Source organism: Pan paniscus, chromosome 11 (assembly GCF_029289425.2).
Source record: "Pan paniscus chromosome 11, NHGRI_mPanPan1-v2.0_pri, whole genome shotgun sequence".
In the NCBI taxonomy this organism is placed as follows: Eukaryota; Metazoa; Chordata; class Mammalia; order Primates; family Hominidae; genus Pan; species Pan paniscus.
Genome location: NC_073260.2, coordinates 68,439,012 through 68,466,956, shown reverse-complemented (window position 1 = coordinate 68,466,956; position 27,945 = coordinate 68,439,012). Strand labels below are relative to the sequence as shown.

Here is a 27,945-nt window from a genome sequence, read left to right as displayed (position 1 = left end):
CGCTCATCTATCTCACTGGGCTAGAAGCACAGGCATAATTCTATCATAGATGCAGGTGCCGCTGGGGCCACACTGGCTTCTGGAGAGCTGCAGAGTCCTGACGGCACAGAAAATGAACACGGCTCTCACTCATGGCTCTATCTTCCCTCTACTGATACTCTTCTCCCTGTTTCTTCATTTGTTTAGCATCATTTTTTTTTTCATTATGTTCCACGTATACTGTAGGCAGCTTTAAATCTTTCCCAGAACAAAGGAGGATATGAATAAAAAGGGGTGGTGAAGGTACTGGGGGTCCATCAGGCACACTGCTGGACATTCTGAGGAACAGTGGCACTGCCCGCATCACAAAATTGCTGGAACCAGACGACAACCCAGCTCCTGCTGAAAGCCTCCTCGCCTCCCCACCTATGTTTGCAAAGGGCTCATTCCTGGATTTAAAGAACACAAGCAAACAGTCTTATCATATAGTTAACTAGTACATTTTTCTCCTGTTCACAAAAGGTGGCTTTTATTTATGGAATATGCAAATTTTAGTCAGTGCCCTGAGGAGTGTTCAGAAATTCAAGATACATTAAATGATTTATAAGTGACAGCACCCATATTGGAAGAGACATAAGCAAGGACACCTTTATAGTATAACTCAGTTACCAGTAAGCCAAATTTCTGCCACCACTAAAACACAAGCCTAACTCCTTTGTGTCAATTCATATCATAAAAGACCCTTAATGGAACCAAGACTCTTTTCTCCTTTTCCAAATTCATTGTTCTTTTTATTAATACAAGCCTAAATTCCTAATCTGTCTTGCTTAAATTCTAAATTTATTTTAGTACTTCAAGAATGTAAGTGGTGTTTGGGCATGGTGGCTCACGCCTGTAATCCCAGCACTTTGGGAAGCTGAGGTGGGAGGATTGCTAAAGGAGTTCAAGACCAGGACCAGCCTGGGGGCAGCAAAGCAAGACCCTGTCAAAAAAAAAAAAAAAAAAAAAAAAAGGGAAAGAGAGAAAGAAAGAGAGAGAAGGGAGGGAGGGAGGAAGGAAGGAAAGAAGGAAGGAAGGGAGGGAGGGGGGAGGGAGGGGGGAGGGAGGGGGGAGGGAGGAGGAAAGAAAGGAAAAGAAAGGAAAGGAAAGGAAAAGAAAGAAGAGGAGGAGGAAGAAGAGGAAGAGGAAGAGTGGATGTGGGGGTGTAAATTGATGCAACTTTTCTAGGAAGCCATTTGGCAGTAAACATCAAGGGCCTTAAAAATGTTCCTATTCTTTTACTCAGTAATTCTACTTCTGAGAACTTGCCTGCAGAAAAATACTGAAATGCTGATCAATGATATACAAAACTGGATTACATACAAAGAGGTGCATTTCATGTTAAAAAAAAAAAAAAAAAAAAAAGGCAAACAACTGGAAATAATCCGAACAGCCAACAACAGAATTGTTCACTTATGAAGCAGCCATGGGATATATTGCTCTGTGGTTGTTAATGATGATGTGTACCCCACGCTTTAACTACCTTGCTGCACAGTTGTAACCACTTGAGAAATGTTAGTGATAGAATGATAAACAGAAAAAATAGGAAATAGAACTACAAACACAGTACACCCTCAAGTATCATGCACACAGACATCCACAAATACATAATTGGAGAAAATACACCAAAATTATCTGAGGGATGGGATTATGGGTATAATTTTCTTTTTCACGTTTCCATTTTCCAATGTTCGACAAGGAGGTTAGTAATCACTTCTATGATTAGTAACTGAAATAAAAGTTGCATTTAAAAATAGGAAGTAGCATACAAATCCACCACAAAGAAAATTACGGATTGCAATGTATTCCTTTTTATTAAATTATAAAACTGTTGTCAATACATGTGCTTTTGGAAATAGTGTTTTCCTCAAGTATCTGCTTTTGTGCAGCACTTGGTTTTAAACAAACAACAAATTTCGATACCAAGTTCTTGGGCTTCAAGCTATTGAGCACTTATAGCCAAACTATCAAGTATAGTTATGATATAGACAGTCCAAATTTATGGAAAATATTACAAAGATAAATGCCTTGAAAAGACGACACAGTGCAGGGAAAACTACAGCTATTAAGCTGGTATAAAAACTTAGTCAAAATGTTTTAGTCCATTATGGCTCTGCCTAAAGCTTCAAAGGAAGAAAATTTAAGACACTTCTCATCCAAGGCACTTAAAAGAGTTGCAATAAAGTACTTCTTTGAATTTAGTTTGAGCCCAACAGTATTTTTTATTCCTTTTTCACATTCTGACTCACACTGAAACAGTCCTTGAAGGCAGCTATTAATGAGGAAAAACAGTTATTGCTTCTTAATATACATATTACAAGTACGCAAACAGAATACAGATTTCGGTCCACTGAAGCAAGTAACAGGATCTGACTGCAGTGTTCTGCTTAATTCTGAACAAAAAGCCACAGACTCCTCTAACCCAGTCCCACAAACAGAGCCCTCAAGTTCTGAATTTGCACCAGCTGTCCCCTGGGTTCTCCATGAGGACACACGAGCTGGAGTCCCACCACGTCTCCATGGTGCATTCTAACTGGAGAAGAACCATCCCGGCGGCCTGGCAGGAGTGGCTAGTCTGATGCCGTGCAGGCGGGCCTGGGAGAGTCCGTGCTCAGACATCTATAATTCTGTGTCCCGGTATCGGGCAGACTGGCCATAGTAACCGCGCTTGGAGTGTTCTGACAGCTGCTGGCGGTACTCCTCCTCCTCGGCATCACTGCCATAACTTCCTCTGGTATCCTGATAAGGTCTGGAAGGAGCTTTCTGTGGCTCAGGGGGTCTGGAACTAACAAAAAAAGGGTGTTAAAGACATTCCAGAGCACATCCATGTCCTCCGGCTGCCCGGGGAGGCATGGCTCTGAGCACAGTGACTGGGTATCCCAAGCAGATCACTTACCTCTGAGCCACATTCTGCAGAGCAACCAGGGCATCCCTGGTCCTGCTCCAGGTTCGTAATAGGTCAAATCCAGTGCCCGCTTCGGCGGTGAGTGAGGAAGCCAGCCAGGTGCTCCCTGACCTAAGAATCTCCCTGTTGGACAGGGGGTGCCCTCCTTACCCCTAAGCTCCCTGGCTAGTCTCACCCAGCAGCGAGGTCTCAGCCAGTTTCAGTCCATCATAACCAAGAACTCTTTGTTGCCAGAGGCAACCTGGTTGACTGTGTTACCACTCAGCTGGTAAAGAAGAAATTTGTTTCCAGTTTTCTATCACTGGAAAAGTAGACTTCAGCTTCCAGTCAGAATGGCCACAAGAGGCTGGGTACAGTGGTTCACACCTGTAATCCTAGCACTTTGGGAGGCCGAGGCGGGCGGAGGTCAGGAGTTTGAGACCAGCCTGGCCAACATGGTGAGACCCTGTCTCTATTAAAAATACAAAAACTAGCTGGATATGGTGGCACACACCTGTAATCCCAGCTACCCGGGAGGCTGAGGCACGAGAATCGCTTGAACCTGAGAGACGGAAGTTGCAGTGAGCTGAGATTGCACCAGTGCACTTCAGCCTGGGCGACAGTCACTCTGTCTCCAAAAAAAACAAAAGAATGGCCACAAGAAAATGTGACTTTTTTTTTTTTTCTATTCTCGGAAGCAGGAAGCAATCCAGTATAAAACTTCAACAGGAAGACACTGTGAACATTCCTACTGTTTGTGTGGCATTTACCAAGACTGCTCATTTGCTTGTCACGGTCCCTTTAGACCCCAGGGCAGCACAAGCGGTCTGACTTTGCTGGATGATGCAAAGGAATTAAGAAGTTTGGCTGAGAGTCAGCAAACAAGACAAAACAGGTCTAAGCCCTAGGAATTCTGCTCATGTGCTAACCATGTGCAATGTAACATAACCAGGCTCCAATGTGTCAAATGTACTGGCTGGAAACATCAATGATTACACTTTGTCAGAGTTTTAGCACACAAGCAAATTATGCTTAAGTTTTGACTCTGTAATCTTTACAATTAAATTTGATGGAATGAGTAAGGCAAACAGTCAATCTGTGGGGAAAAAAATCCTCCTGTTACTCTGAAATTTGGGTAAAGGAAATTCTTTCTTCAAGTCCCAGTCCTTGAGAAGTCCCCGCCTTAGACCTGTACCCACTAGGCAGCCCTTACCTCGTGTGCTGGGGCGGGCCAGGGTCTGGCTTGTGCGTTTTGATTGGAACTGCATAGATATCAGGATGCTTCTGGGCAATTTCGATCTGTGGTAATTAAAAAAGAAAAGAATAAGAGTGAAAGAATGAACCACTGGGCACTCTGCTTGCTGGTTTCCTGCTGGTCCCACCCTTTCCCCATATCCTACTTATTTTCCCATCCCATTTCAAGAAGAGGAAACACAGAAGCGGCTTCCTCATTTCCATGGTTATGTGCGGTACACGTCAGACAGGAAAACTATTTAAAAGGAATGAAACTCTGACACATGCTACAACCTGGATGAACCTTGAGGACATCATGCTAAGGGAAATAAGCCAATCACAAAAAGACAAATAGTGTATGATTCTACTTATAGGAGGTTCCTACACTGTCCAATTCACAAAAAACAGAAAGTAAAGGGGTGGGTGCCAGGGACTGCGGGGAGAGGAGAGTGGTGAGTTAGTATTTTATGGGTACGGAGTTTCACGTGGGAAGGATAAAAAAGTTTTGGGGATGGATGGTGGTGATGGCTGAACAGCAATGTGAAGGTACTTAATGCCACTGAACCGAACGTTTTAAAATGGTTGAGGCTGGGTGCAGTGACTCATGATTGTAATCCTAGCACTTTGGGAGGCTGAGGAGGGTGCATTGCTTGAGCCCAGGAGTTCGAGACCAGCCTAGCAACATGACAAAAACCTTGTCTCTTCAAAAAATACGAAAAATTAGCTGGGTGCAGTGGCATGTGCCTGTGGTTACAGCTATTCAGGAGGCTGAGGTGGGAGTATCTCCTGAGCCTGAGAGGTGGAGGCTGCTGCGAGCTGTGATCACACTGCTACACTCCAGCCTGGGTGACAGAGGGAGACCCTGTCTCAAAACAAAACAAAACAAAACAAAATAAATAAAACAAAAGAAAAAAGTGGTTGAAATGGTAAATTTTATGTTATGTATATTTTACGACAAGAAAAGAAAAATGCTCAGATGTACTGCTGCTGTTGTGCTAGACCTGAAAGAAAACTCCCACATCTACTGGGCAAATATACTCCACAGACCTTTAGTTAAATTCTTCTTTGTTTGAAAAGTTCTATGTGCATATGGTATACAAATTCAAACAGCTCAAAAAGTACAATCTATGGGCCTTTCTGTTTTAGCACCCAGTTTGCTTGGTTTCTATGGCAAATCTGGGAGCCAATGAAGACACGTTTAAGAAAAAAAAAAAATCACATTCTAATTAAAACAACTTCCGAGAGGCACTGATTCCCTCCTCACACTTCCTCATTCCAGAACTCTATACAAAGTTCTGTGTATAAAGAGCAGAATCTTCTTCCCCTATATTGTCAAGTTTTCTTCTTTGGAAGAACAAGGGACGTGCTGGGAGCTGGCAATCTGAAGTGACATACACAGCACCTGCCTTTGGTGCAGTGCATCCCTGCCACATCTGCAGCAGCAGAAAAGGGGCTGTTCGCTGTTATGTTGAAATCAAACTTATTTAAAACTCTTATTGATGATGTGTAGTTTAAAAACAATTACCCTTGCATTCTGTGCTTCCTGGAGTTCCTGCATTCTCTGTAACCTGGCCTTGTGATCCATCTTCTCAAATATTTTGACTTTGCCCAGGACTGATTTGGGAGCATTATCTTGCTCCTCACTGCTCTCTCCCACCTCCTCACCCTCTTGAGGAGGGATGGGAGTGGAGGGCTTCAGTATAGACCGCCCAAAGGTAGGTTTTGCTGCAACAGGAGGAGGATAACCTTTGGTAGATGCCCCAGGAGTTTCATTACCAGCAACGGCAGAGGGGTTTGACTTATATTCATAGGATTTGGAGAAGTCATAGGATTCTTCTTTGTTCTGGGTTTTGGCCTGCGGAGAGCAATGACACGTTTTCACCCTGGGCTTTTAAGTTTATTTTCAAATCTATATTAGTGCTTTAATACACTCCATTTCCTGATCAGTTTCCAAAGGTGGTCCACAAATACCATTCTGACAAGGAATGTAATACAGCAGGGCAAACAGCCACTGGCCAGGCTTCCTGAGCCCTACCTCCCTTCCTATACTAGTCTATTAGGAATGTCAGGAAGCCAAAAAGGAATAGGGAAAGTGCTGGGAGGGCTGTGATTGCTGGAGGTAAGATCAGACCTGGAATAATTTTGTTCTAGAGGAGATCAGCATCTTGGAGAAGATCTCAGAACAATTCAGGCTTTGGGACTCGAAGAGTGGGCTTCTGAGGTCACTGCTGCGCTGAGGGTACATGAGCCGGCCCAGGTGAGACCCATGTCCAGCTGAGGAATGAGACTGGGGTTGGGAGCGAGGAGAGCACTGCTTCACGCTAACAGCCACTTTTCCTTCACACTTCCAGTCTTGCCCGGCTTGCAAATTTTCGCTGATGTATTTTATGAGGTCACTTATTATTACTTAGTGCCTATCACATTTACTACTTCTGATGGCTCACACAATCAATTATGGCTTTCTTCTCATCTAAATTATTGAGTTAGGCTGGGCGCAGTGGCTCACGCCTGTAATCCCAGCACTGTGGGAGGCCGAAGTGGGTGGATCACCTGAGGCCAGGAGTTCGAGACCAGCCTGGCCAACATGTCGAAACCCCATCTCTACTAAAAACACAAAAATTAGCTGAATATAGTGGTGCACACCTCTAAGTCCCAGCTACTCGGGAGGCTGAGGCAGGAGAATCACTTGAACCCAGGAGGTGGAGGTTGCAGTGAGCCGAGATTGCACCACTGCACTCCAGCCTGGGCAACAGAGTGAGACTCTGTCTCAAAAAATAGTAATAATAAATAATAAATTATTGAGTTAAATAGGTTTTATTCTGGTATAAGGAAAAACATAGAGTCACAGCTCTGATTCTGACTAAAGGTAAATAATCTTTTGATATAAGCCCTTGTGTCTTTATATTGATTCTGCTCTGGATAATGATTTATTAAACAAATAAGCAGCTCTCTTAATGAGAGGCATTGTAAGCAGTGGTGATGATTATTCTCTTTAGCACATCACCAGTAAGAATTATCTGGTGCATCTAAATCAGACTGGGCAGAAAACTTTAGCTGGACAGCAAAAGAAAAACACGTTCTGTGATTGGTGATTCTGGGTATACAGTACAGTATTTTTCAATCTTTTTCTTTACAATCTTTTTTTTAACAAGAAGAGTAAATTAAATAAACACTAACAGTCCTAAAATTATATGCTCTCCTAATATTGCCTTTCCTTCCTTTTTGCCCTTCCCTAATTTGGGAGTTCACCCAACAGGCCAAAAGACAGGCTCTAATAGAGAACACAGTGAGTCAGAACCGTAATTAAACACCATCTCAGTGTGCATGCTCCTCCCTGGCCGTCCAGGAGGCTTCAGAGGCATCTGCTTCCTCTTCCTTCCCATCCTGGGCTTCCCAGCCACGTACCTTGGGCGGCTCTGGCTTGAATGCTGGGGGCGGGCTATTGTCCCTAAGTTGATCGCTGCTAGCAGCCCTCCTCATCTGAGCTCGTGGCTCTGGGCTGGGTTTCCTTATGCTCTACAAGACATAAAGGTTCATTCACAACAAGAACATCCAAGCAGAGAGAACAGAGCACTCGACTGCTTTGGAGGAGTTCTGCAAACTTGAGTAAGTCCAGAAGTTGAGGTTCTGAGCCGGTGCTTCTTTACTGAACAGGCAGAAACCATCACCAAATGCTTCAGACACATTTTTAAAAACTGGCTGCATCCAATGTAGAGTCTCTTCCTTTAAAGCACAATTTTTTAAGAACCCTCCAAAAGTCTAAAATCTCGTGTCACTAATATCCATGTCTATAGGCATTTGGAAGTTAATTTATTCTTTACAAGTTGTCTAGCATAAACTAATTTGTTGCTGTGGTAATGGTGTATTTTTCTCCCCCTTCAGTTTGTTGTTGTTGAACTTTTTTTTTCTTTTTTTTTTTTTGGTAGTTCTATTTCATAAAGAAAAAAATCATTTACTGGAATGAGCTAAAATGTTAGAGAGAAATCCACAGCAATAATTATCCAAATATATGAACAATCCCATCTTCAAAGATCATTATTCCAACATTCTCTGAGGTGCAACTAATAATTGCTAACTTGGCTGTGACTTTACAGTGCCTGTCAATGTGATTTCAAGGATCCCATAAGCTATCTAATCACAGTGGATGCACAGTACATGTGATGTGATCAGATTAAGGTTTGATCATGAACTCAATTAAAAAACTGAAATATAAGAGAGAAGGAAACTGATGGGGAAACACTCAAGAGCTTTGGCAAGATTAGAAAGGTTAAAGGCAGGATGGGGAAGAAAAGCAAGGACATCTAAGAGTACAGAAAGAAACCTAATCAAAGGTTACAAGTACATACAACAATACTGCATGGGAAGGAAGGTTCCGCTGGTAATTTGGACAGACGGCACATAAAGCCATTCTGTTTATCCATCGCACCTGAGGGCATGGGTGTGCGGAGTGCTGACCCCTCAAGCTCTTCTGAAGTCCACCTGCCTGCCCCACTTTCCCACAGACTGCAACCATGCCAGCGTGGACTCAAAGCGAGAGACTCCCTGGAAGTCATCTGCTCCAACCCTTAGGAATGCCTTCCACAGCACCCTGAACACACAGCTGTCCACGAGAGTGCAAGGAAAACACCAGGCTCTCCTGTTCCTGCCCGTGGCCTGCCTCGCCTCACCTCCTCGTGCTGCACCGGCTCCGAGGAGCGGGTGATGGACGACACCAGCGGCTCCTCGGCTGGCTCATCCAGCTCATTGTCAGTGTAGGCGCCTCCTTCGCCGTCCGTGTCTTCAAAGTCACTGATGAGGCGGCTGTCGCAACTCAGATAGTCCGCGCCCATGGCGGTTAAGTAGGACATGCGGTCTTCGGGGTCATCATCCATCCCTTCCATCTAGAGGAATTTGTGTTGGAGGGTCAGTGGGGTCTGATGTGGCTCCTGGGAGTGGGGACTCAAGAAAATTCCCAAGGACACAGCCAAGCGACTGAAACCTTGATGTGCTCGCCAGGGAAGGCATCTTTTATTTTTCTCCCTGAGATCACTTGGCTTTGGTACAATGTTGATATTATGGTCGTTTTTGTGCAGGAACTCAAATTAGGGGCCCTGCAGCCTATCTGTGCTACCATCCATCCTCCATACCGCGGCTAAGCCACACTTTCTCAGACTGTCTCGCTTTTCTTCTGAATCCAGCTCCTCTGCAGCCTGTTCTCCTGGTACCACTCTCCTAGTAATATCAACACATTGCACACTGCCTTGTGCTACACTCACATCCATGCCTCTACAAGATTCTCAGACCCTCAAAGGCAGAAGCTATGTCCTGTTCAACCTGTCCTCCCCAGGGAAGCTTGCATCCCCCTTCCAAACTGGAAGCACTCCATAGATGCCAGATACTTTGACTACACATCTAGTTCTCAAAGAGCAAAACTTAGTCAATTCTGCAACAAAATAGTCACTGTCAAGTCTCACAAAACTACCTCAGTTCAGCTGGTGAACAGGATACTAACACCAAAAGCTTCTAAAATAAAAGGGGCCACAGGTAATAGAATCTCCCTCTCTCCTCCCTGCAGCACAGCTGTGTGTGAGCTATCTCCCCGAGGCAGAAGCGATCCAATTCTAGAGGCCTAGACAAATTCCCTAATGTTCTCATATCACCCATTCAAACTCCCAGAACGATGGCACATTCTCAACCAACCTTTTTTTCTAAGTAATTCCAACTCCATTAGCTTTTCTTTTTATTAATGTTTAGCCGTATTCTCCAAGTTGCTCAACCTCACCTCTCATATGCACTCTAAGTTTCCCACGTCCTTAGTAAGCTGTGGAGCTCAGCATGAGATCTTGTAAGCTCTGATTAGTGTACTTGGAATATAACACTAGTTACTACGTTAAAAGTGAAAGGGAAGTGAATGTAGGGCTGCACATGTCACATTCTGCTCTTCTTTTAAAAGTCCCTTCATTTTTATTACTTGGTCAGAGAATTTACGAAATTTCAAACTTGATTAGCACACATGTGAGCATCACTTCAAATGGGCATGGCTTGACTACATTCACTGCCCTCTTGAGAAAAGTTTCAGAACAGGGACTCTCACCTCATAGCAGCATATCTATGCCACATACCTTTCCTTCAGAGACCCAAACCGCTTCTCCTTGCTGATGCTGAATAGTGTCCTTTAAGCTGCCAAACCAGCTATCATTGGCTGAATTTAGGTTGATTGTAGCTATAGAAATATAAACAAAAAGGTCTGCATTAATTTCCAGAGGCATGTTTATTAAGGATGCTATTTGACATAATTTACACTCATTTCTGTGATATTTAAGACTATGGCAGATGCAAGAAGATGTTTGCACATCTTTGAATATTAAAACCCTTTTAATGAATGCAATTAAAACTACTAATCATGTAGCTGTTTGAGTTCACATTATAGGTGGATGTGATAAAGCTAAAAATAGATTTTTAGAATGTTTATTTTCAGAAAGGCTAACTTTTAAAAATGTTTTTAAAAACATGTGTTTTCGGCCAGGTGTGGTGGCTCACGCCTGTAATCTCAGCACTCTGTGAGGCTGAGGTGTATACACTAATTAGTATACACTAATATACTGTATTGGCTACCTCCAATAAAATACTAAAAGTAACACTTAAACATAAAGTTGTCCCTTGGTATCTGTAGAGGATTGGTTCCGGGACACCCCCAACTTGGATACCAAAATCCACAGATGCCGAGTATCTGATACAAAATGACACAGTATTTGCATATGACTTATGTACATCCTCTTATATATTTTAAATCATCTCTGGATTACTTATAATTCCTAATACAATGTAAATGCTACGCAAATCGTTGTTATACTATATTGTTTAGGGAATAATGACAAGAAAAAAACCCTGCACGTTTAGATGTAACCATCCATTTTACCCCTCAAATATTTCCTATACACGGCTAGTTGAATTCATGAATGTGGAAACCACAGACATGGAGAGCTGACTATATATCACTTTGATAGACTTACACATTTTAGAATATACATATAGATTAAACAAACCCAACCAGTGTGTATTCAAAGAATATACATTTTCTACTCAGAACAAAGTATATCTTACATAATAGCACTTACTATGCATCAACCAGTTACTTTCCAAGTACCTTACCTGGATTAGCTCATTTCATGACTACACAAACTTTGCAAGGTAGGTATTGCTATGATGCCCATTTTATAGATGAGAAACCAAGGTAAAGCAGTGAAATTAACTAGCCCAAGGCCACACACCAAGCAAGTGTGAAGCTTGGATGCAAGCTCAGAAGACTGCTTTCAGAGCCTATGGCCTCAGCCACCACACTACATGGCCCATCTAAAAACAGAAATTTAGAGCACAGATATAAAATACCAACAAAGTACAACATATGTCATTTCTTCAGCAATATGTATTATGGACCTAATGGAGATAAATTAGACAAGCAAGTTAGTCCAAAATAACAAATTGTACCCCTAAAATTATCAGACTGCAGGTAAATTAGGATTTCTTTTAAACTACATTGCCATGGCCTCTTATTGTACTATCACTTCTAAAGCCAAAAAGAACCATTAAGCAAATTTTGTAAGCAATGATGCTTCAGGTTTTCCTCCAAGTAACATAGCTTTCTTCTGTTTAAGAAGTTCTAACAGTGACCTTAGAAAATCCTGAATGAGCTTACAATTTCCTTGGTTATTAATTATTTACAGCACTGAAATAAACTGATCCATTAGACAACCCGAAGAAAATTAACTTTGATTCCACGGACTTCTGTATTCCTATTATGGTACTCTGCAAAGATTACTGTGCTCATCTCATAGCTAAAATATGATACTTAAAAATAGAAGTGAGATTTTGTACCCCAGAGACAAAATGAGTGATTTACACTAAATATATACAAAATGTTAAGCAGTCTTTTAAAGCTTTATGTTGCAGCTGTCTGAGATAAGTATGGTCTGCATTCATCATAAAGAAAACCTAAAGTTAAAACGGCATTTTGTGAGATGCAGGAAATATGTTCTTGCCCCTTGATAAAATAAAGAAAATCACAAAACCTCTTACTGAATTCACATTAACAGTCAAGTTTACGAATAAAAATTGAGAGCTTCACAGTAGCTAACTTCCTAAGCTGCATATAAAAGTAACATCCAACTCGTGCACTTGACCTCTTTTTAACAGGCAGGTGCACAGACATGAAGCTGCCTTCCCTTGACTCTGCTGAATTAAGTACCTTTAGCTTATTATTGGATTCTCTCATTCCGCTTCTCAGATTCTTTGCCTTAGAGCAATAGTAGTTAATTATCTGTTGCTCCTAACCTCTGGGCTATGCCTATATCCCCTTGGATAGACTTACTCTATCTTTTGAGCTCAAGAAAGTGAAATACTGAAAGGATGCTGACTCAGCCACTGCCTTAGTTGGGAATACTGAGGTTCTGAGGGCACGTGTGCCCAGCCCTGACATGTATGGTCAGTGCTACCTCCCCCTCCCCAGCCAAGGAGGTTTGGAAGCAACAAGAGCGACAGCAAAAGGTAACATCTAAGACTAGAGGGTTTAGGGAAAGGGAGAAATGAGGAATGACTGCTAATGGGTATGGGGTATCTTTTGGGGATGATAAAAATGTTCTAAGATTGATTGGTTGTGATGACAGCTGTACAACTCTGAATATACTAAAACCCAATGAATTGCATACTTTTTTTTTTTTTTTTTTTTTTTTTTTTTCCTGAGACAGGGTCTCATTGTCGCCCAGGCTGGAGTGCCGTAGTGCAATCTCGGCTCACTGCAACCTCCAGCTCCCGGGCTTAAGTGATCCTCCCACCTCAGCCTCCCAAGTAGCTGGGACTACCGGCACCCACCACCACGCCCAGCTAATTTTTTAATTTTTAGTAGAGACAGGGTTTCATCATGTTGCCCAGGCTGGTCTCAAACTCCTGAGCTCAAGTGACCTGCCCACCTTGGCCTCCCAATGTGCTGGGATTACAGGCGTGAGCCACCATGCCCAGCTGAACTGTATACTTTCAATGGGTGGATTATATGGTATCTAAGTCAAAACTCAATAAAGCTTTTCACGTGGCTGGGTTAACAGTGGCACGCTAGACCCCCTCTAAATGGGCATGCAACAGCAAAGGTATCCAGCTAGGGGGCCCAGCATCTTCCTTCTCTTTTCTGTGGTCAACTAGCTAGTCTATATAATCCTTTGAGAAATCAGGAATTAAAATTCTACAATTAGCATAAAAGGGTAGCCCCATTTGGGTCTCTAAATCCATAAGTCAACTTAAATGATCTTCGAGCCATGCACTGAGTGCTTTGAAGATTCCAAGAAAACATGTAATTCAGAGTTTGTTTTTTAAAAACAAAAATTTGTGATATGCAAATGTATTTTATAGAAAATTTTTAAAAATTGGTAGTAGGGGAGGCAAACCTAACACTTAAACTTATTATGACAAGTCAACTTGCCTTTGGGCAAATCTCAGAATAAAGGTTCTCTTGTTTAACTGAGAAGTACTGTAAGACTTGTAAGGAGAACTATTTTCATATTGTCATAATTAAATACTCGTGAGGAAGAGGAGCTTTCTTATTACTTTGCAAAAAGGAAAACAAAAGGATATTGAGCCTAAAGAGACTAATGCAACATAAAGCTTGACTTCAAATTACTGTGTTCATCAAAGCACTCTATTATTCTCAACTACTAACTCACAAAAATGCCATACACTTAAAATCATTTTAAAAGCCTACAAAATAGGCCAGGCACGGTGGCTCATGCCTGTAATCCCAGCATTTTAGGAGGCCAACACGGGCAGATTGCTTGAGCCCAGGGGTTTGAGACCAGCTTGGGCAACATGGTTAAACCCTGTTGCCAGAAAAAATACAAAAATTAGCCAGGCATGGTGGTGTGTGCCTGTAGTCCCAGCTACTGGGGAGGCTGAGGAGGGAAGGTGCCTTGAGCCCAGGAAGCAGAGGTTGCAGTGAACCGAGATCGTGCCACTGCACTCTAGCTTGGGTGACAGAGGGAGACTATGTCTCAAAAACAAACAAAAACTATAAAATACTAATTCTGCCTGAAGATTCTACTGCTCAAATGTAAAGACTAGTGTTTCTGGCCATGGCACACAGCCTCAAGTCAAAACCTGGTCAAGCTAAGAGGGACGAGGGTGAGATGGGGAATAAAAGCAATTAGTGCAGTCATCCACACAGCTGTAGGGAGTCAAACTTTGAAGTCTGGAAGAGTACTGTAAACGACCACTTGCTAGAAAATTGGAGCTTGCTGGTCAAAGTTGCTGCACACCCTGCACCATCTATCCTGAAGACTGTACAATTCTACATAAGAGATTGGCAATTTCTGGTGAGATAAGATAACTTCAATGTTCTAGATGAAACTCAATGCTTACAGTGTGTGCTTCCATTCCAATCTCTGACTTGAGTTATTCTAAAACTTTCAACTTCCTGATGAGTTTAGGCAAGAAATGGCTTGGTGTGCCAGGGGCAGTTCTAATGTAAGTTACAAACATTTATGCCTTGCCCATGTGCTAGTCCTGATGCTGGCCTCAGGCACACAACGCTAGGAAATGTTCAGGCTCTGCCTTCAAGGATCTTGAAATCCAAATATGGAGCTAACAGAGGTGTTGCTAACCCCTTCTACACAAATAGACCCCTCCAGATCCTTACTCACACTCAGCCAGCTACCGTGGCCTGTGCTCCCAAGAGCAAATGATGCGGACTCAGGTTAGATCAAGGGAGAGCCCCACAGTCACTGGCTGCCTTCTTCTGCCCTGCTCTCCTCGTCCAGCCGCCTTCAGCCTAGTTCTTCCTCTACAATGCACTGTAATTCCCTTCCCGATTTCCTACATCCTCACGTGAATCCCAAATTTAACTCTCTGAGGGAAGATACTCGCTATTCAGTGTACTCAGACAAAGGCGGGGGGAAGATAAAGTGGGGATAGTTTTAACTTCATTTATAATCACTTTGGCTTCAGTTTTTTAATCTGTCAAAAGGAAGGGCTGCATTACGTGACCCCTTTTGGGATTAGAATATGTCTGTGCTGTAACATATGTACAATATTGGACAGTTAGGGACACTATAGTTTAGTCTGGGCTCAGTCATACATCAGAATTGTGATTATGCAAAAGTGCTGGCCTTTCTTATGGCCTAATAAGACAGCACACATGGAAGGCTGTACCACTCTTTACTGTTGCTATAATAGTAATAATCATAATAATTATAATACTAGCAGTAAAAAGGACAGAAAGGATATTCATAAATATACCAAGAGTATGAGTATGTAAGACTACATTCACAGAAATCTAGTTTATGAGGGACCACTTCCTCCTCTGCATTTGGTTAAACTCTCTCTCATTTGGCCACAGTGGCAAGTAGTGCACCTCTCTTTAACAAGAAAAACCAAGTTACACTAAAACAAGCATCTAATGTGAACACAATCATTCACCCCTCCCTCTCCAGTATCAGAGTTACGCTAAAAATGACATGGGTGGATGATGATGGGCAATGAACTCAATGAGCTATCCTCATCCTAAGGATATCATATCCTTGCAGTCTCCTCGTGTTGCCCCAACAAAATAATGCCCTGCATGATCACAAAATTTATGTAACCCTTTAAAACTCTTAATAATCTCATATGCACAGAATTAATCATTTATACAGACAGTGCATATATTGTTACTAAAATATGTCATGTTCTTAGACCATTTTACTTTCATGAGTAATAGCAATGGCTCTTCATTTCATGGACTTAAAAATATATTCTATTAGGTAAATCTTTAAATATGTACAAAAGTACAGATAGCAGTTTAATGAACTCCGATGTACATATCAACCAGTTCAACAACTAACAACTACCAAGTCTTGGCTAGTCTTGTCCTGTCTATAATCCCATCTACTCCCCTCACTGCAGACTATTTAGGCAAATTCTCAACATTATATTAGGTCAACCATAAATATTTTATTTAGTATGCATTCCTAAAAGAACTTTGTTTTTAAAAAATCACAATATTATTATCACACCTAACAAAGAGAAATAATAAATCTTTAAATCATCCAATATTCAGAGTGTCCAAGTTTCTAGATTTTTTTTTTTTTTTTTTTTTTTTGAAGAGACAGGTTCTCACTCAGTCACTAGGCAGGAGTGCAGCAGTGCCATCACAGCTCACTACAGCTTTGAATTCCTGGCTCAAGCGATCCTCCAACCTCAGCCATAGGCATGCACCACCATGCTAGGCCTTTTAGTAGAGACAGGATCTCACCATGTTGCTCAGGCTGGTCTCCAACCCCTGGGCTCAAGTGATCCTCCTGCCTTGGCCTCCCAAAGTGGGAGGATTACAAGTGTTATCCACCATGCTGGACAGGAATATTTTTAAATAATGAAACCAAGTTCCTTTCGCTTTGTAAGTTAATGCATGTATTGATGGTGAGTAGAGAACAATGACACAATCTCTAGAGAGACATAGGTGTTCGGCCTGGCTCAATCACTAGCCTTATAGTCTCACAGGAAAATATGAACTTCATCAAAATAGCTAATTATTACCACATCATGGATCTTTACGGTCATTTTCAAATAGACAAAATTACAAAGTTCAATATATAAATGCCATTGGCCTAATATCCCATTTTGTAGGATTAACTATTTTTCAAGGAGTCATGAACACGATTTCAAATTCTCCATTCAGATTAATTAGTTATTTCTTCTATTCTTCAATTCTTTATTTCTCATTTTTTAGCAAAGGGACTACATTTACATTTCACTTACCTGTAAAAAGGTGTGCACACGTTTTTTTAAGCTTGTTGGCTTGATCAAATAACTTTCGAGAACTTTTGTTGGACGTTGGATTTAACCTTTGTCTCATGGTTTTGACACCTTGTCTGGAGTCTGGGTTGAAAAAAATCACAATTGGGAACCACTGGGTGTAATTCAACAGGTCCACAGCTTTCGGAGTCACATCCAGTAGTGCATGCTTATCCTGTTACAAAAGGGGAAAAGTTAGAGAAATGGATATATAAAGTAATATAGCATCAAATACTTTGTTTTAATAAGTAAAGGCTGTATGATATATATCTTGTTTGTTTGTTTACTTATTTGGGATAGATTCTTGCTCTGTTGCCCAGGCTGGAGTGCAGTGGCACAAACTTGGCTCACTGCGACCTCCGCCTCCCGGGTTCAAGCAATTATCTTGTCTCAGCCTCCTGAGTAGCTGGGATTACAGGTGCCCGCCACCACCATGGCCAGCCAATTTTTGTATTTTTAGTAGAGACAGGGTTTCACCATGTTGGCCAGGCTGGTCCCAAACTCCTGACTTCAGGTGATCCGCCCGCCTCTGCCTCCCAAAGTGCTGGGATTACAGGCATGAGCCACCGCGCCCAGCCTATCTTGTAAATTTAAATCAAGAAGCAGAACACATTTCCTTCTACCTAATGCCCACTTCAATATTACCAATGTGTTAGAACTTCTGATAAAATGAATTAACACATTATTTTGTATAATGCTGGGAACTCTGGAAAAAAAAACAGTATGTTACTGCCAGAGAACAGTAACAGTGACTGGTGGAAACCAGTGCAATCTCCGCTCACTGCCAACAGTGACTGGTTTCCACACAGTGAAATGGTTTGCATTTACATTATATATATATTTTTTTGAGATGGAGTTTCACTCTTGTCGCCCAGGCTGGAGTGCAATGGTGCAATCTCCGCTCACTGCAAACTCCGCCTCCTGAGTTCAAGCGATTCTCCTGCCTCAGCCTCCCGAGTGGCTGGGACTACAGGTACCTGCCACTGTGCCCGGCTAATTTTTTATATTTTTAGTAGAGACAGGGTTTCACCATGTTGGCCAGGCTGGTCTCGAACTCCTGACCTCAGGTGATCCACCCGCCTCAGCCTCTCAAAGTGCTGGGATTACAGGTGTAAGCCACTGTGCCCGGCCAATTTTTTATTATTAACATTTAATGATTAAAGTACAGATACTATCCTAAAAGTGACTGCAGCAAACCATAATCTAATTCTTTCTGAAAACACGGTCTGTGGATGAATTTTCTCACCTGTTCAATAATTTGCCTCACGGTATTTAACCGGACCACTCCAGTGGATTTCTCAGAACCTGCATCTTTTGGTTCCGTTTCTGCAAAAGCAAAAACAGGAAGCTAAATAATTGTTTAGAAAACAGTGACAACCAAATACTCCCACCTAGCATCAAGCAATGATGGCACACCTGACATTAAGTGTCTCCTAACAAGATTCAGTGGGAAGGACCCACATAACCTGCTTAGTGGAAATCTAATCATGAAGAAACGGTTAGGCCAGTCCAACAGGAAGCATTCTAGGAGACAACTAGCTTGGATTCTTCAAAATATCAGTGTAACAAAGTTATTTAGAAAAAAGAGGGGACTGGAAAGACATAAAAATCACAAAAAGACATACAAATCAAATGTCATGAATGATCCTTGGTTGTATTCTGAATTTTTAAAAAAGCTATGAAGCACATAACTAGGACAATTGAGAAAACGTGGAATATGGACTATATACAAAATCACACCGCATCAATGTTACCTTTCTTTGCTGTGATAATGGTATTGCAGTTATGTGGGAGAAAGTCCTTGTTCTTAGGAGATTCACACAAGTATTCAGGGATAAAGTGTTATAAATGATTCTGCAGAAATTTTTCAAAGAGTATATGTATGTGTGTGTGTATGTGTGTCTATGGTGCAGGCAGTGGGTGAGAGAAAGTGCGTGACAAAATGTCAGCAACTGGTGATTCCAGGTGAAGGGTACGTGGGTGTTCATGATTCTTCCAACTCCTCTGTTAGAAATTTTTCAAAATAAAAATTTGGGGGAAAAAAAAACACTGACAGACTTACTAGCAGTTTGAAACCAGTCAGGTAACTCATTAGCCAATTTTTCCATTGCTATATCAGCTATGGGGCCGAATAAGACCACAGGTCTCTTGAAACCAGCTGAAATGATAAGAAAGGCCATTAAAGCATACACACTTGCCTAGCTGTTATGATAAGCAGTAAAAGTATTGTATGGGCTTTTGATAACATAACTAAACGAAAGAAACTGTGGTTTCTCCCCAATTCAGCTTGGCTCTGTTCTGAAGAATATGCCTTCACTATCCTCACCATTTAAAACAATTTTTTTCTTTTCATTCAACCACATACTAACCTAGATTTTTTTTTAAGAGGCAAGATCTCACTATGTTGCCCAGACTAAACTCAAACTCCTAGGCTCAAGCGATCCTCCTATCTCAAGCCTCCTGAGTAGCTGGGACTACACTACTGCCTAGCTCCTCACCATTTTTAAACACAAACTTTCCCATTGATAATATATGGAAACTTTTTTTTATTTTTTGCAGAGATGAGGTCTTACTATATTGCCCAGGCTAGTCTTGAACTTCTGAGCTCAAGTGATCCTCCCACCTTGGCCTCCCAAAGTGCTACGATTATAGGCATAAGGTACAGTGCCCAGCCAATATACCGAAACTCTTGAACAGTGGTATTAAAACATTTTTTAAGTTGCAGAAATAAGCCTCAATTTAGGAACTGAAACAGCTTTTTATAAATCATGCTCCTTGTTAGAATTTGATTTCAACTCTATAAACTGCCTTTGGCATAACTGACATACATAAGTTAGAACTTGACCATACAGTCTGAAAATAAAGGTGAACAGGCTCAGAGCCCAGTCAGTTCATTTCCAGGCCCCATGTGACTTCCTCACCTTCTCGCAGCAAAACCCTCTCATAAGCCGGGAACTTGGTGCTGACAGACACAACGGCTGTGAGGTCTTCCCGACTTTTCCTCAGGTTCTTCTTCACCCCAGACCTCTGGCCACGCATTCTCCAGAAATCTGCCCGGTCCCCACCATTGTCTCTCTGGGCATTTTGAACACTGGCCATTTGTTCAGCTCTGAGAAGAAACCATGGGAAGTAAATCTCTAAAGCCCGAAAACGCAGCAAACATGCATTTCATTAATCAAATCCAGTCAATTTTACTTCTGAGCTCAGAAAAGATTCCGCTTGACAATGAAGAAGTTTCAGAGGGTGGGAAATGTGGGGACCTTCACTTCCAAATGGGAGCAGAAAAAGGCTGGGTCTCTGTGAAATCTCCCAGAAGTGGCTCAGCAATAAACATGTGAAATTTGGCCCATTCTGATATGCAGGTACAAAGTACACACACCTGGAACTCCTGCTCAAATACAAGCCTCTTTTCTAGGTTCCTGCACTGTCAGCCAAACACCAAGTGTTCACTGGGGTGCATAAACCTCTCCAAGGATGGAGACTGGGCACCAGACAAGGGTACCTTGTCTCTAAGAGGTGTGCTGGTGTGCTACGGCCATTCAGTATATCTCTTGTATATGGTACAAGGCAGTGGATGCTCCTTAGGAAGTTGTTCAAACAGCCACATTCAGCAACCAACCACATGATGCTAAATTTACTCACAATAAACTGGCTGGTGGCTATTTACAGTTCAGGCCACTCTCCATAAACAAGAAATAGATGATGACAAGTAATGAACTCATCATGTGGGGTTTCCTTTTACGGGGGAAGGGGGGCGGTCTCTAGTTTTCTGCAGGGGGAAGGATTAAAAGGGGTATGTGAGAATGCGATCTCTGTTACCTGCTCTTGTTGGGGATTAAGCCTTTCTCCAACTCGTTCCCAATCCTCACAGCCAGCCAGTTGCCCAGCTTGCCGTCATACAGTGTGTCTACCACTCGGAAGACCTCCCCTCTGGTGAAGGCCAGGCTCTGTGGAGTTTCCTTCTCACATTCAAAGTGGCTTCTTATAAAAAACGAATCCCCTCTGCCACAAGCCAGGATGTCTCTATACACTGAAAGACAAAAGCATCGTTTGTTGCATTCAGCTTAGTACAAGTTACAGTATTAGACACTCAACACAGCTTCTCCTATCTCTGATCTCCCCTTTACCTTCCTTCCATTCAGTGCACAAGTCCTATGGGAGTCACAGCTCCAACAGGAACAAGGACAAATAACCAGCTTCACGGCTTGCTGCAATGGTTAATTTTATTTCAACTTGACTGGGCCATGAAATAACCAGGTATTTGGTCAGACTTTATTCTATGCCTCTCTCTGAGGGTGTTTTTGAATGACAGTCACGTATAAATGGGTAGACTGAGCAAAGAAGATCGCCCTCCCCAATGCGAGTGGGCCTCATCCAATCAGTTGAGGGCCTGCAGAGAATGACAATCAGACCCCTTCTCAAGAGGAAACTAGGCTGGGCGTGGTGGCTCATGCCTATAATCCCAGCACTTTGGGAGGCCGAGGTGGGTGGATCACAAGGTCAGGAGATCGAGACCATCCTGGCTAACACAGTGAAACCCCGTCTCTACTAAAAATACAAAAAATTAGCCGGGCGTGGTGGTGGGCGCCTGTAGTCCCAGCTACTCGGGAGGCTGAGGCAGGAGAATGGGGTGAACCTGGGAGGCAGAGCTTGCAGTGAGCCAAGATTGCTCCACTGCACTCCAGCCTCGGTGACAAAGCCAGACTCCGTCTCAAAAAAATAATAATAATAAATAAAAAATTAGGAGGAAACTACTCTTCCTGCCTGATGGCCTTCAAAAGGCGACATCAGCTCTTTTCCCTGACTTTGTACTGGAACTACACCATTGGCTCTCCTGGTTCTCAGGCCTTCAGACTGAGACTAGAACTAAATCACTGGCTCTCCTGAGTCTCTACCTTGCCCATTTTCACTGCAGATCTTGGCACTTGCCAGTCTCCATAATTATGTGAGCCAATTCTTTATAATAAATCTCTTTCTTTCTTATTGATTCCAATATCTCCTATCATTCTGTTTCTCTGGAGAACATTAACACAGTTGCCAATCAAGCTCTGAAGCAGAGAAGGAGGACACTCTCAACAGCCACTCAACAGATGGGAACAAGGCCTGGAAAGGTGAAACAACTTGTCAGATTGGACAGGGGTAACAGGCGCACCAGCCAGCAGTCATGGCCTTTGCACATGTCGTATGTAAACTCACTAATAACTCCAGGCAGAACATAAGGCTGCATCACTGTTCAGGAAGGCAGTTTTATTCCAAATTGACACAACTAGTAAAATTATTTCAGTGCATGCATAGAAAACATTTTTATGGAAAGTTAAACGGCACTCACATTTTCTTCACACACCTAGGGCCCAAGGACTAGGCGTTGAGATCCATCTCAATTTTTCAATACCCAGATTTGCCTATTCTGGTACCAAGACACCTCTCTCACTCATCCTTCCCACTCCCCACCCCCACCCCAACTAAACTAAATGACCAAATTTGCTCACCATCGGCTCGGCTCTGAGCTAAAATGGTCACCATTTCACCTTTAGGGATTTCTAACAGGTAGAGAACGGCATCCTCCCGCACTAATCCTCTGAAATCCTGTGTGTTCACCTATTAGGAAGGAAAAACAGAAAAAGAAAAAAAAAGAAAGAAAGAAAGAAAGAAAAAACGGAGAAGTTTATAGTAAGATGCCACTGACCCTTTTGTTTGTTTTCATCAGGGCCTGTCCAGAGCAAAGCCAAGATGCAAATGAGTCCTTAATGTCACTATTCAAGTCCTCACGCCCAGCACCTTGCTATGGGCCTGCACACTATACCTTCCTGCCTCCCCATACTGCCAACCGCACCTTAGAGGTTAAGCCATTGAAGCAAGGATCTGTCACCAGATCACATTAGAATTTCTTGTGGTTGTTTCTATCCATCTCCCTTCTGTGAGTCTCTCACAGAGGTGGCCAAGAAGGTAATACACAAGTATGAAGCATGGGGAGTGTTGGGGTCTGTGACAACTGAGCATGCTGGCCCAGCATTTACACTAATTTTAAACTGGTTCAAATAAAAGTGTGCAAATAAAGACTCTGACCAATTCTACCCTTCTCCTATAGCTTCTATCACCTAAAAGTGTTTAACATGTGTTTATAAAATTGAAAGGTATTTATCAAATTAAAGAGCATCAGCCTTACAGTTACAAAGCAAGTAAAATTGAAATGTAGCACAAAGAACAAGACATTTTGAAATCATAGTGCTATGTGGTTTTTTTTTTTTTTGAGATGTAGTCTCCCTCTGTCGCCCAGGCCGGAGTGCAATGGCGCGATCTTGGCTCACTGCAACCTCCGCCTCCTGGGTTCAAGCAATTCTTTTGCCTCAGCCTCCCCGAGTAGCTGCGACTACAGGCATGCGCCACCACACCCAGCTAATTTTTTTTGTATTTTTAGTAGAGACAAGGTTTCACCATGTTAGCCAGGCTGGTCTCGAACTCTTGACCTCAGGTGATCCGCCCACCTAGGCCTCCCAAAGTGCTGGGATTACATGCGTGAGCCACCACGCCTGGCCCATAGTTCTGTATCTTTCAGCCTATTTTAAAACAGAATTATAAATAAGTAAAATGCAAAAACCATATTAAAGTACCTGATATGTTAATAATATTTTGTAGAAATAAAGATATAAAATTCCTATGAAATATTTTCTTCAGTCATTGACAATTACAGAATCCTTTTAATCACAAGAGTAATGCTTTATTAAAGAAGAAACTTATCCTTAGTTGGGTGGGCCTTAAATTAAGGCCAAAATTTATGATTAAGTGAAAGTCGGCATTAGACTAAAACTAATTTGGTGCTTTTAAAATAAAGTGATGTGCTAAAGCAATTGAGTTAATTTTTCCTTTGAAACAGTATTTAGTATTTAAGGTACTGTCATTTGTACCTCTCTGTCCCCCAATTAGGAATCATCCCATTTTGGTATCCTTTCTTGTGCCATTTGTTTATCTACATCTGTATCTACATATAGCCATATGTATATTTTCACATGTACTATATATGCTTGTATTTGTTTACTTAAATAAGACAGGGCCACAAGGCTGTGGGAGGACCTTGGGAGTCCTTCAGTCCATCTCTCTGGCCACAAGAGATTAACCTTAGATCAGTCTCGATCACAGTCTTCGATAGCCAAAAACTATAATGGTCAAAATTAAAGCACACATGGTAGTTACATTTTAAAAATCTACATGGTTAATAACCAAACTTAGAAGTCTTTTTTCTCTTTTCCATCCCATAAAAGTTTCTGAAAGAGAAATGACAACTCTATCAGATAAATAACAAGCAAAGAGGTAGTTCAGCCAAGTAGGAATAAGCAAAAGCACATATATCTCCATTATTGATAAGGAATATACATATCCGGCTCACGTCTTCATTCCACACATTAGGCTGTCTGTCACCTTTGCAAAACAAAGAGCCACACTTAAAAACCCCACAACAGAATAAAGTGATTAGCATGTGTATAAGGCTCACTTTATATATTCAATTTGGCCATGAAAAGGAGCATTGAAACAAATTAAAGTGAAAAAAGGCTAGGGCAGCACTTTTCTACTTGAAGGTTACATTGAACAGTCCTTTCCAATAAATATCCTCTTTGATTAGCTATTTAGTAGTCTACAGGGTCTAGCCGTGTCTGCTGTGAGCCTGAAGAGGATCCTGTATCAGCCACAGCTTAGTATTGTGCAGCAGCTTCTCCGCCCTCGTAGGCAAACTCAATCTTTTTCACCCCTTTCTAGAACTGAAAGCTTCTTTTGTAGTCAACAGAAAATTTATTCGCACCCAAGAAATGAGGACCACCTATTGCCTGACCTCCATATGGGATGACTGCAAAAGAAGCCAGTTCCCAGAGTTCCTTCCGTGTTGCCAGGGTGATAACAAGAAACAAAACACCTTAAGTATAAATGCTGATACCATGACTTTTTATCCACCAAAGCGACTCTCCCCATCTAACAACAACTTACAGAGAGGTCTGACTGCCAAGCCTCTAGGTGAATTCACTACTTTTCTTCACGGAAATTTAGAAAATCTCCCAGCCCCTCAACATACGAAAATATTTTATCATTGAACCTTAATGAGCAAAAGCTCCACATTTCTAGCTATCATCCTATGGCCTCACAATAGTTAGAAAAAATGCCTTTTTCCTTCATCAGCATATATGCAAAGAGTAAACTGGTATGAGCTGGCACTCAGATGGGTTTTCATCAGTAACATTTGGTGAGTGGTATTTCCTAGGATCATACAGCAACATGAGGTTTGTGCAGGTACATAGTCTTCTAGATCCTGACCAGGGCCAAGGAGGGTCTAGAATTTCACTGAAAAGCTTTTGCAAAGCTCATGATCAAGGTTTGCCCTTCATCTGCTCCAGAAATGAAATCTGAACTACTGCAACGGGACCAAGAAGGAAGGGGGCCACCTGCTTTTGTACTTTGCTGCTTGCTTCCTTGAGAATTCTAGAACTTTTTTCTCCCCTCTCCTTGGAGCCTAGAAGCCCCTACCAGACCCCTTAGTTTACTACATATGGATTTTTTACTAACATTAACAAGAAAAAAAAAACCTCATATATATGAACTGCAAGTTTGCAGAAGCAGAAAGAAATTCCAATGAAGACAGTTCCCAGCCGGGCGCAGTGGCTCACGCCTGTAATCCCAGCACTTTGGGAGGCCTAGGCATGTGGATTGCTTGAGCTCAGGAGCTCGAGGCCAGCCTGGGCAACATGGTGAAACCCTGTCTCTACTAAAAAGACAAAAATTAAGAGTTCACCTGTAATCCCAGCTACTGGGGAGGCTGAGGACTAAGAATTGCTTGAACCCAGGAGGCGGAGGTTGCGGTGATCTGAGATAGCACCACTGCACTCCAGCCTGGGTGACAGAGCGAGACTGTCAAAAAAAAAAAAAAAAAACAGTTCCCTAGTACTCTATATTTTTATTGTAAGGAGATACTTGATGTTCTTGAAATTTATTCCGAAGTCAACAAAGAATGCTACACACACACACACACACACAAACACACACAAATGTCAAGTTGAGTTATTTTTTAATTCCTTAACAGATTATACAAACACATAGTAATTTTAAAAGTATCAATATTTGATTAACCAGGAATTCCCTTTCTTGGACAATTTTAGATGTAAATAACATTGAATAGCAGCTATTTGTTATCTTCCAATAAGAAAAAAGAATGGACACTCAGCTTCCTATTCTGTGCCAGGGAACTCTGCTAGGTGCCTTGTAAGTGTTACCTGGTCTAATCTTCCCACAGTCCCTGCGAGGCAGGTATTCTCATCCCCATTAAACAGATACAGAAACCTGAGTCTCAGGGTGAACCAGGGTCACAGAACTAATCAGAGGCTGGGACGAAATTCCAATCACCCAGTCTGATGCCAACCACTCACCTTTGTTCAATTTCAGGACACTGCCTTAAGAAAGATGGCAGGCAGGGGGAACACAGTGAAAAAAGCAAAAATCAGAAAGATCTTTTTGAAAAATCTTTCCTGTAAGTGCTTACTTAGAGTCTCAATATTTTCACATTAATCAGACTAATAAAATCTTGGCAAGGGCAGAAACACTATCAGTTCTCACAGATACATGGATGAGTTCTGGGTTCCAAGACTGAGAAGACAGGACCCATTTGAGGAATACAGAGACTTCAATGCTGGGCATCAACAAACTTGCAGCTGCTCTGTTTCACCAGCTGAACCATTTTGTCTTCCCTTACAGAAAGAACACCCAGAAAAGTGCACTCCTTACAAGTAACTTCTAGAAACAGAGCTGGGCTGTTCTTACCTTCAGAATCTGGTCTCCTTCTTGAAGGCCCTCCTGCTCCGCCGAGGTCCCTTCTTGAATGCCAGCAACAAATATCCCGACATCATTGCCACCAGCCAACCGGAGGCCCACGCTGTCTCCCTTCTTGAACCTTACCATTTTGGTATTAGGGCTGCAATAGGTTCCGTTTCAGAAAGGAAAGATGGGAGATATTTTTTAAAAGGGAGAACAACATTAGCAAATGAGAGATTTAATTTCTTCTAGCTACAGAGTGATTTATAGTTTACAAAGCCCTCTCATTTTTCTCATCTATCTCATATATCCTACAATTTTATCTTTCTTGGGACCATGAGATGAGTATCAGTAGGTCCCTGTTACTGGTGAAGACATAGAATTATAGAATCTTTACAGCAACTCTTTCAAGATGAGAAAGCAAATAAAGGGCAGAGTTAGGGCTAAAATTCTTCCAAAGGAAGGCCCGCTTGCACTGCATTCTTGTCAAATAAAGACACAGTCTGGGTACAAAGAAGCAGAATCCTAATCCAGGAGGCTGCTGCCCTTGAACCCTGCTGAACTAGGGGTTCTGATTATCAAGTGCAGAGCGCAGCAGCACTCCTGCTCCCTCCCCCACACGGACTGACACTGGGACCATCACATCAGTGCAGTCACCACAGGGCACCGTAGTTTAGCAATAAATACTTCACCTATTTGGGAGTGAATTTATCTGACAAACGCAAATATTCAGAGTAACACTCTGGAAAGGTAGCTAGATAGGTAGGTAAACAGACAACATTAACATCACAAAGTTCACCCACTTCCGCATTTTGCTGTTCCCACAAATCATTCCTCTTTCTCATAAGCACTACCAATGGGGATTGGTTACAGGTGGCTGACAGTGTACAAAATCACCATCTAGGCAAAAACCACCATTCTTCTGGATTTCAGTTACAGAGACAGAGCTGTAAGGAAGAAGGGAAAACAAAGAGAGACGGAAATACATACCCATATATTGCTTCATCTTCAGGACTAGGACGAAGAAAAGTTCTCGGGGCTGCTTTTGGTTGAGGAGCTGTAGGTTAAGAAACATCTACTGTTATCAATCTGGACTAAGAAGAGTGCGTTTCTAAATAGAAAAATCACAAAATCCACAAAAAAATGTAAGTCTATGACATATATGTCATCACAAACAAAAAGAAGTCTCTAAAGTGTCGTTTAACTCTGAAGTATTAGCAGGTGCCAATGGT

The 27,945-nt window shown here is 42.1% G+C and overlaps 1 protein-coding gene across 11 annotated transcripts in view; it reads right to left on the bottom strand.

Annotated features, from left to right (window-relative positions):
- Positions 1 to 1,806: 1,806 nt before the first annotated feature.
- Positions 1,807 to 27,945, bottom strand: part of TJP2 (tight junction protein 2) — a 153,968-nt gene continuing 127,829 nt past the window's right edge. For 5 of the 11 annotated variants that reach the window (XM_008978406.5, XM_008978409.6, XM_063593974.1 and 2 more), the window contains 14 exons: positions 27,704 to 27,770; positions 26,723 to 26,873; positions 22,414 to 22,522; positions 20,744 to 20,954; positions 19,846 to 20,033; positions 18,987 to 19,082; positions 18,171 to 18,250; positions 16,889 to 17,099; positions 10,237 to 10,337; positions 8,803 to 9,015; positions 7,541 to 7,651; positions 5,661 to 5,990; positions 4,116 to 4,201; positions 1,807 to 2,803 (listed from right to left, as the gene is read on the bottom strand). In XM_008978406.5, the coding sequence (XP_008976654.1) occupies positions 2,638 to 2,803; positions 4,116 to 4,201; positions 5,661 to 5,990; positions 7,541 to 7,651; positions 8,803 to 9,015; positions 10,237 to 10,337; positions 16,889 to 17,099; positions 18,171 to 18,250; positions 18,987 to 19,082; positions 19,846 to 20,033; positions 20,744 to 20,954; positions 22,414 to 22,522; positions 26,723 to 26,873; positions 27,704 to 27,770 (2,120 nt within the window). In that variant the 3' untranslated portion in view covers positions 1,807 to 2,637. The remainder of the gene's footprint in view (positions 2,804 to 4,115; positions 4,202 to 5,660; positions 5,991 to 7,540; positions 7,652 to 8,802; positions 9,016 to 10,236; positions 10,338 to 16,888; positions 17,100 to 18,170; positions 18,251 to 18,986; positions 19,083 to 19,845; positions 20,034 to 20,743; positions 20,955 to 22,413; positions 22,523 to 26,722; positions 26,874 to 27,703; positions 27,771 to 27,945) is intronic. The other 6 variants (XM_008978408.6, XM_034967611.3, XM_003824752.5 and 3 more) reach the window with 2 other exon arrangements.